General features: G+C 30.7%; 1 protein-coding gene across 2 annotated transcripts in view; it reads right to left on the reverse strand.

Moving 5' to 3' along the window:
- The window catches only part of LOC136979295 (CTD small phosphatase-like protein 2), a 90,389-nt gene extending 81,620 nt beyond the window's left edge, over nucleotides 1–8,769 (reverse strand). The window contains exons 1-5 of one of the 2 annotated variants that reach the window (XM_067275237.1): nucleotides 8,643–8,769; nucleotides 4,427–4,626; nucleotides 4,204–4,342; nucleotides 4,036–4,122; nucleotides 3,837–3,947 (exon numbers count right to left, since the gene is read on the reverse strand). In XM_067275237.1, the coding sequence (XP_067131338.1) occupies nucleotides 3,837–3,947; nucleotides 4,036–4,122; nucleotides 4,204–4,342; nucleotides 4,427–4,618 (529 nt within the window). In that variant the 5' untranslated portion in view covers nucleotides 4,619–4,626; nucleotides 8,643–8,769. The remainder of the gene's footprint in view (nucleotides 1–3,836; nucleotides 3,948–4,035; nucleotides 4,123–4,203; nucleotides 4,343–4,426; nucleotides 4,627–8,642) is intronic. The other variant, XM_067275238.1, reaches the window with a different exon arrangement.
- Nucleotides 8,770–9,842: the final 1,073 nt, after the last annotated feature.

Here is a 9,842-nt window from a genome sequence, read left to right on the forward strand (position 1 = left end):
ACATGTTTGATCAATAACTTCATCTTCCCCATATACAGCACATATCTTCTTCTGAGTTTTTGTTGCATTTTTTCCTTTTCGGAAATAATAGAAATTGAGATGTCGAAAATGCACCTTTTTATCTTCCATTTTAATGTTTTTTTCTTAAAAGATAACAGAATTTTAAAAACTAACTGTAATTAAACTTACATATAAAAATGCAAATATTTGTAATGGCCACTTAAACAAGTTAAAACTTGTTTATTTGTGAGACATATGGGGGAAGCAGTCAAGTTAGCAAGAAGAGGAATGTAAGTGGGAAAACGTAGTGCGGAAGGTGCTGGACAGATGCCCACCAGATGCAACACATGTACATTACGTAACAGACTGAAGAGGGGCGAAAACCCAAAAGACGTCTCTGTAAGATAATGGATTAAATAGATGAATTTGCCAAGTGTCTATAAATTCACGAAGTTGTGACACCAAACAAAACAAAAAAAAAAAGTTAAAACTTGATAAGCATGACAGTGGGCGACACAAATGAGCAATTATATAAATACTGGAACAAACTTTCGATTCAACCCAATGCATTTAAAAACTTTTTCTAAACTGTTTCAATTAAAATAGTTAAAATGAAGTTTTATCATCATTTTATTAACATTATCTTACTTTATATTTCACATTTTGCCATAAATTTATCATACAGTAAAAAATATTAACATCTACATATATATTGTATATAACAAGAACCCATAACCCAATTTAATTAATTAAATACAAATCCTCTAAGGTCTAAATATATTTTAAAACATTATAAAGAGAAGGTTGCATTTTCAACTAATAGTAATAATGAAAAAGTCGGTCAAAAACTAAATAACTTTAAAATTTTGCAAAAAATTGGTGCATTTTTAAAATAATTTTTCAGAAAAAATTGTATGACCACTGTCATGTAAATAAATTTTGCATTTTTGATTCAAAAAGTCTGTTAATTAAATTAAATTATTTTCCTGCATTACAAAGTTTAAATAAAAATATATACCCATGTGATTAACAAGTACTGGGAATGGTTCAATAAAACAGAAGATTTGAATTTATTCATCAAAATTTATTTTGTTCCCTTCAAAGCAATTCCCTCCCACTGCAAAAGTTCTGTATGCTAATAATCTCTGGTATAAAATTTGTCTTCGTTTTTTGCACCTGTGACATGCACATGATTTAAATTTTCATACACATTCTATTTACTGTTTAAACATTTGTATGCAAGATGGTTTACAATCTTTCTTTGTTAGCTATAGAGGAAATAAAGAAAACGTCTACAGTTTTGCAGCTTTTTTTTCAAGGAATGAAGAAATCTAAAATTTTCCATCTTCCAAAACTTGGGGATGTTTTACAAGAAACTTAGTATACTGTACCATTAAGAGGAACAAGGAAATTATTAATATAGAGAAGCATCCAAAAAGTGGTCATCCAAGGGATAAAAAGACTCCAGGATTACTTATAGCTTTCAAATGCCAAATAAGATATCCTTGCCAATGACAAAGAAAGTTAGCCTTACAGATGAATGACTCAAGAAAAATTATTCATCTAGCACTGGAAAAGGACCTCAAACCTCAGGCTTTAAATGTGGTATATGCCACACATTGATGCATGCTCAAAGAAAGAACATGCCAATTCCGTCACTGCTTTTGCAAAGGTATGGAAATGTGAAAAAAATTTTCTTCACAAATAAACCTTTCATCATGAAGAAAAAAATTTAACAAGTAAAATGACCATGTCCATGATAAATCAATGAAAAATATTCTCTGCATGTCTTAAAGGATTCATTGTCCTGAAAGTGTTATGGTCTGAACAGGTATCAGTTGGAAAAGAAAAGCAAAACTTCATTTTGTATCAATGGGAGTTAAATGAAGAGACAGGAACTACAGGACAAATTCTCCAGACAATTGTAGAACCATTGAACAGAACTCTGTTCAAAAATTAAACTTGAACTTTTTAGCAAAACTCAATGCCAGCCCACAGTACCAAAACCATCACGGGCTGGTTAAAAAAAAGCTGCAGATTTCAATTTGAAGGAAGAATAACTTACTGCATTGCCTGACCTGAACTCATTACATTACTCCAAATGGTCAAAGTTTGTCAGAAGGTCTGTGATAACTCCCATACAAATGTTGAGACTCTCAAGAAATCTCTTCTTGAGTTACAACATGGACTGCAAAAATGGACTGCCTTTCTTATGAAAAGCATCTATCTGTACTACCATAAAAGAGTGAATACCAAGGATTAAGCCTGTATTGAAGCACATGGACACTTTGAACATCAGAGATGCATGTTATGTACCTTATTACCTACTTGTTCTAAAAGATGCTTGTTACAATATTATATTTAAATACACTTCAATTGTAGACATTAATATTTGTATGAGAACTTATTAGCATACTAGGTATGTTAGTTAATAAGTTCACCAAATAAGAGTTTTTAATTATAAATATTTGCAGTGACATGCTGGAATTATGGTAAGAGGTAGACAGATACTGTTAGAGCTCTGTTCCACTTGTTAACCACTCAATGGTAAAAGTTCTCATTACATACCTGCTGTATAAGTCAACTACTAGTTTGATAAAGTTTTTTTCTCAGGTTTATAAAACTTGATTTATATGTTGGCCTATACAGTATAACTATTTTAAAATTTTCCTTAATTTTTATTTACTTCAACAATTTTTCAATTAATTTCATAAAAGCCAGTGACTACATGTTCACAAAATACATTTTCCCAATGTGAATTTATTTCTTTGAATATGTAATCTTTATTTGCACAAATCTTCCTTAATGCAAGCATTCCAGGAATACAACCCAAATATAAATCATGACCACACCGTATCACTTACAAAAATGAATATATAATTGCAGAAAAACTGTTTGTTGCATTTAAATAAAATAAGCAATGCATTACAATACAAACAAACAAGGATGTTAAATTTCAAAAGACTGAAAAACTTTTCTGTTATGATAAGATTCTTTTATAATTCTCTATACTATTATATAATTAACATCAACAGCCACTTTTAATAAACCAGCAATGAGTTGCTCAACTTTCCTGGCAACATTTAAAGTTTTGATGGCATCGTCTGTTACGATATTTTATTTAAAAATTTTTATATTTTTAACTATTATAAAATGACAAAACGCTCAATTTTGAGGATAGGAATGAGTTTTATAAAAAACTGTAAATGCTAATAACAAGTAAAATCATCATTATGTCCAAACCTACACAAACCCCATTATCTCCTCACCCTCTCAACCTTTAACCACAAAAATTTAATAGCATCAATTCCCCTAATAAATAGACCTCCCTGCAAAATTTCAGAAATTTTTCACAAAAAGTACAGGAGTTATTAATTAAGCTTCAAACAGGGTGACAAAACTGTGCCCCCCCCCACACACACACATCCATACATACAGAAATACCTCCCAAATGTTTTTGCATTTATTGAAATTTTAAGGTGTTCTAAGTCCAAACACGTAAAAACCTTGGGAGTCATTTTTTGACCGATTGCCATACTTTTCCTCTATTATATATAACAGCCGGGAAAGTAATAAAATAATAAATAAAAAACTTTAAATGAAATTTTGAAAGCTTTAGAAAATGTATGTAATACGAGTAAATGTATCTATTGTTTAGCACTAGTTATATGAAAAATACAAACTCATTTTTTAAAAGTAGCAAACAGTAACAGAAATTAAAATGATTATTTTTAATATCATAGGTTCTTAAAGTTATGGTATAATTTATATCTTATTTAATATAAAAACTAGTTTAAATACATAAAATTAAAGCAGAAATATGAATTAAAACTAACCTGATATATCACATTGAGTTTGTAAGGAAGCATGTTCATATACCCTGTTAATTTCTTTAGTTGCTTCTTCTAAGGATAACAGTGTAATCTTTTCTGTATCAGCTTTATTTTCTGAAAAGAATATATTACATATGAAGGAACTATTATAAACTTATCAACAGTTTACTTTTGGAAAGATTTATTTCTAACTTTGACTAACCTTCTAAAAACTGATATACAGGAGAAAAGAGAGCTCCTGCTTGTTCAGATAATTTACAGATTTCGATTTCAGTAGATATTAATGTTGCTGAAGAATAGAGTTAAGCTTCAGTAAATGTTGTTCAAAATGTTTCAATGCATATTTTTAAACTCAAAAATATTCAATTACCTGATCTAGTTACTTTGCTAGAACGTCTTTTCTTACAAGACATATTTGTAATAAAAGAGTCATCCAATTTGTTATCGGCGGGTTTACAAATCCTTGCGTCCTTCTTTTTCTTTTTAAAACACTTTTTCCTTACGTACAACTAAAACATTTTAAATTTTATTTAATTATTTTATTCATAAATTGAAAATACATCATTAGAAATGCAACAGTTGAATTCACTTACTTTTTCCGGTCGACCATTTATTGAGAATTTACAGTTTGTTAAATGATCATTTGACGAATGAATATTTAAATTTGATTTGCTTATAGCATTATTTCCCAGAAGACACCAGCAATTGCTTTTCTCTAGTCTGCGAGCACTTCTGATCCTTAAACGTAACCAATACGATCCTCGCACTCTTCGTTGAACCGGCATTCTCGGTACTTAAAAATAATAATAAACCATATTTTATTACTTTAACGTTAACGGTTGTAATTGAATTAATACAGAAATATTCATAAATTAATACAAATAGATATAATATAAAGATTGACCGGATCACTAGTCGATCGAAAGTACGGCACGAACGTACGTACACGGAGTTGGATATTTTTGGAAAGTAAGATAGTAAGCCATTTTGAAACAAAAAGTAGCTCAATGACAAAAGTACTTATGACTTATTTACACAGCAAGAAAGAAAAGAAAAATATTATTCAGCTAACTCCACTGTTTTTATTATTATGCGAGTTATACTCGGTTAACACCAGCGGACGCATACTATGCCACACCAGAGTAAGGCATAGTAACCAAAACAAAAATTAAAAGTGTGTCAGTGTGTGTGTATGTATTCAGGAATAAAATATTATTTATTGTCTCTCCATCAATACAATTGCCAATTTTTAAGAATTTAAAGAATTTTGAAAGCGTTACAACTTCTCGAAATTTTTGTTTACGTTCCAAATGTTTAATAAAATCATTTAATCATTTTATGCCACTCGTCGAGCATACAAAACTTACGTATCGATTCGTATTTTACTGCAAACACAACCGGATGATTTTAGAGTAGAGAAAAATATTTTAACGAATCCAAATATTTTGTTTAAAAGGCATCACTATAAAATAACTAGTTTTTAAATAATTTATTATCAGAAGTTTCTGTAATGTGTTTTTGCTGAAATAGCTTAAATTACGTACTGTACGTAATTTAAATGTACAGTACAGTACATAATCAATCCCTAAGAAATTGTTACAAGTACTTATATTTTCTAAATATAAAAATATAACGAATTTAAATAGCTTCATTTCATTGTATTTGGAATCAGACGTCGAAAATGTATTCGATTTTTACAGCAAATTATGCATCCGAATAATAATCTACCAAATAAACTTTTAATGCTACAGCGAAGTGTTAAACGTGTTAACTGCTCAAGGACAAAGATCGTGATTTTTTTTTTTTTTTTTTTGCAATCGCGGTTATTTATATAAATCGGCTTGGAAATAATTGTTCTCTTTATCATCTTAATTAATAAATTACTGTAAATCACATGTAACTGATGGAACGAAGATGCAATCATTACAACATGTTAACTTAAATGAAACAAACTTTTTATTTACTTGGACAAAATTTCAAATTCGAATTCGTAGAATCCATTCTATCTGCAATGATGAGAAGCGGGACGACTGGAAAATAAATCCGTAACCATGACAACGAGATAAAGGATGCGGTTCCAATTCAATCATTTATTAGCCATAAACATAATCCAACACGCTGTACCACGTGCTATTTTAGTTACACGCTCCACGTGTAATAAAGCAACTTTAAAAAACAAAGAGAATAAAAACTCCTAAATGAAGACAATTTACAAAAATCTGGTCAAGCGACAAACCAGAAATGCAGTTCGCCTACTTATATACAAAACCCGTTCCTAAAAATCACTATAATACGTCTCGAATGTTATATAACAATAATATATATATATTAGAAGTATATCGGATAGTTTTGTAATTAGACGGGATTCCTAAAATAACCTGTTACTAGATCAATAAACGGTTACTTGAGGTATTATAAACCTGGTTGGATAGCAAATAAGCGTATATTTTAAACTCAATATACACCGAGTTAACTAGGAGAGAGTTTGAAGGTCAGCAGTAATCACCCCTCATTTACAGCACCTCGGTTTTAACCATTCTATTGTGGAGGGTAGGACGAAGTTAGCAGTAGTGTGACCTGTTATTACACCACCTCTGATTCTTCCACAGGCAAAGGTGAGGAGGGCTACTCGCTCAGACGTCTGGCACCAAGCCAGAATCACTTCGATCAAAACTGCACCAAGAATTTATACCCAGATCAATATTTATATTAAAACTAAAACTGGAAAAGTTGACTTTAGTTTGGCCTCCATGTATTAATTAAACGAAATCCAAATAACTGTTCTTTCACAATATATAACTAAATCGATATCAGTTTCGGATAATCTAAAAAGGAAGAAAGAAGAAAACATTTCATTCCTTGACTTGACCTTTACAAGTTTCACCATAAACGTTAAAAATAGAAAATTTTGATAATGCTATTAGCAATGAGTTTTAAAAATATAACAATTATACAGCACTTTATTATTTTAGATTGGTAAAAGGAGTAAAACATCTGCTGGAAGAGATTTAAATGTTATTGAGATATGGTGAATATTTATCATTTCCTGCACTAGACTACATAGAGGATATTAGGAAATGCGAGTAAAAAATGCTAAACGATGAAAATAAACAAGACCCGTCGTATGCTGACACCGTAAATTCTTCTTGTCATAATTAAAAATAACAAGATTATTGACAAGATTAATTCTGTTTAAAATTACGTTTAATTAATTCTGTTTAAAACGTACGTTATAGTAAGCCTTTTAGTGGCTTATCGTAACGTATGTCACCCTTATTTCCTCCTATGCAAAAATCGATACGAGCCTTTAAGCATCAATATCGATTTTCCTTAGAAGAATATAGCTACTGTATATAAACTACATATATGTAGCCTATTAAATTTAAAATAAGTGACAGAAATATGTTAATGGTAATTTTTTTAATTTTATCAATTCGACCACTACAGTTGTCAGAATGCGTGTTGTAAAACCTTATTCTCTAACTGAATAATAGGTTATCGATGCAACAGTCGGTTATACGGATACTTTAACATAATCAATCACTTTACCAGAAAATAACGAAATGAAGATAGAGTATATGTTTCCAGCCTTTGCTACCGACCTTTCGTCACGATACGTGTGTAAATATCGACTGATAATACATCACGTACTGACCATAAGTGTGACGTCATTGAAAAGGAAGGCACTGGTCAAATTCTCGACTAGAAATCGGTCATTCCGGCTAACGACACAGGAGAAGAAATAACTCAACTACGTATTTTAACGAATGAACTAGACTTGATTTTAAAAACAATCCATTAAACAAAAATTAAATGCTAAATTTCACTTCCGATTGAAAAAAACAAAAAAAATTCTCTACCAGTCGTCGAAAGCAGAATTAGATTTGATGCGTGACATAGTAGCAAATGAATTCCGTTAGAAATATCCGTTAATCTTTAAAATATCAACGTAATTGTATGCAGAAAAATAACTTTTGACGGTATTGTTTAGCGCATTATAGTCTGGCATCAATAAACCATGTTTAGCTTTACATTTAAACCGCTTGCATTAAAACGACAAACAGGACATTTTTATGCATGTGTTATCCTTGTGGTTGGAAGGGAACGTTGTGATATAAACGAAATGTTTAAAACAAAAAAGAAATGCGAATAGCAACGAAGAAAATTGGAAAAAGCGAAACAAATTTATACAATTTACTCAAAGCACGTGTTTAAAAAAAACCTAAACTGTTCAATTAAATCGTTACGCAGCGTACTAATGACACGGTAACACCAGGAAAGATATCTGCAGTAAGTTATGTTATACGTTCCCGTACACAATTGTATAAATTAGAAATTTATCAAATATTGGAACAGATTAAAGGCCAAATCATCAATCAATATTCCTCTGGTCCGTTCTGTTCCACAAATGCGGACAAACATTTTAAATTTTAAAAATTCAAAACAATATTTATTGATTTGAAAATTTAAATAACAAGTTAATCAAACTCCGCCCCCTACCGAATCAATGGCAAACTGATCAATATCGATATCTATGGAAAACATATATATGACGCTTTTAATAATAATTTTTACAATTTAAACAAGAAAAATAATTTCAAATAATATTTACTTTTGATTAAAATATAAGAATTTTATATTAATAGAGGCGGGAATTTCTTTCGGATAAAAAAGAAAGTCTGGATGATCAGAGCCGAACGCAGACGCTCTGTCACCCTGTCACCGCCCACACAGAACCAATTGTAATCAACATAACTAACATACGAGCGCGTAAGGCTACGAACGAGTAGAAATTACGCGTTAACTTACTTTTATTTGCTGGAAAAATGAAGGATACAATAAATGTCAACAAATATGTCTTCCCGCCTTCGTAACAGGACGAACACGGTTTAGCAACGCGCGATAACTACGATATCCCGGATGATGACGTACCAACATCTAACTGAGTGTGCGCAGTAACCATTATCCCTCATCATTCAAAATCGTTTGGCGCCAAACAACCGTCGAGATTCTCTTACACTTTTTAATTAACAAAGCTTAAAATTTTTACGAATAATTATTATTTAATAAAAATCCAATTAACTGCAATTCGTTTAAAACAAAGTAAACAGTTACTTTTTTTTAAATATACTTTTACGTAACGTTGTAAAATTTGTATGTTATTTATTTATTAAATACGACATAATACAAAGATTGACGTTCAAAAACAGTTATCAATATTTATTAATTACGTTATAGCAATAGAAAATAGATACGAATGTTAAACTACGCATCAAGCGAGAATTAAGGGATTCGGATTACCGTATATTTCCACCGACAAATATCAGGAACGCGGTTCTACACACCGACTGAAATTATTTTTTCGCTGGTTTAATAATAAAAGATTTACTTCCTTTATTTAAAAAATAACTGCATTTTTAATCTCGAGTTTTATTCCTTATAAAACACAGTCATTTATAATTTCAAGGACAAGCGCGAAAGAATTGGAACGGTTATAAAATAATATTAGTTAAATTTCCTTGGAAATGACGATAAAAAAATAATAAGTTGGTTTGTACCAGTACCACTTATCCAGCTATTTTTCTGTACTTATTTTGGAAATGTATAGTATATTTATCAAATGAGATAATCACTTTTACAGTCGAAAATTGTAAATGACCGAGCATTTCGTCTTGACAATTTTCTTGAACAAACAGGTTGTGATGTAGATCCTTATTTGTACAGCAAATCTTCAAACGCAATGATGTCGGCCTTCCAACCAACAGTTCCGAGAGACCTAGGGGAGGTCGACGTAAAAGACGACGCCACTCGACGCCTTACGAAACAAAACAAAAACAAAAAAACCCTTGGTTTAAATGTAGGCCGATAACAGTAATCAAATTATGTAAAATTTCAGTTGATTAAAAGGCCTATATATATATATAAATGTGTCTTGAAATAACAGGCAAAAAACCAACGTGAGACGTAAAGAACACAATAGGTTGGAAGGAACCGTTAAAATTTTAAATA

The sequence above is a fragment of the Centruroides vittatus genome, unplaced genomic scaffold (genome assembly GCF_030686945.1).
Source record: "Centruroides vittatus isolate TY-2023 unplaced genomic scaffold, ASM3068694v2 contig_602, whole genome shotgun sequence".
NCBI classification, from domain to species: Eukaryota; Metazoa; Arthropoda; class Arachnida; order Scorpiones; family Buthidae; genus Centruroides; species Centruroides vittatus.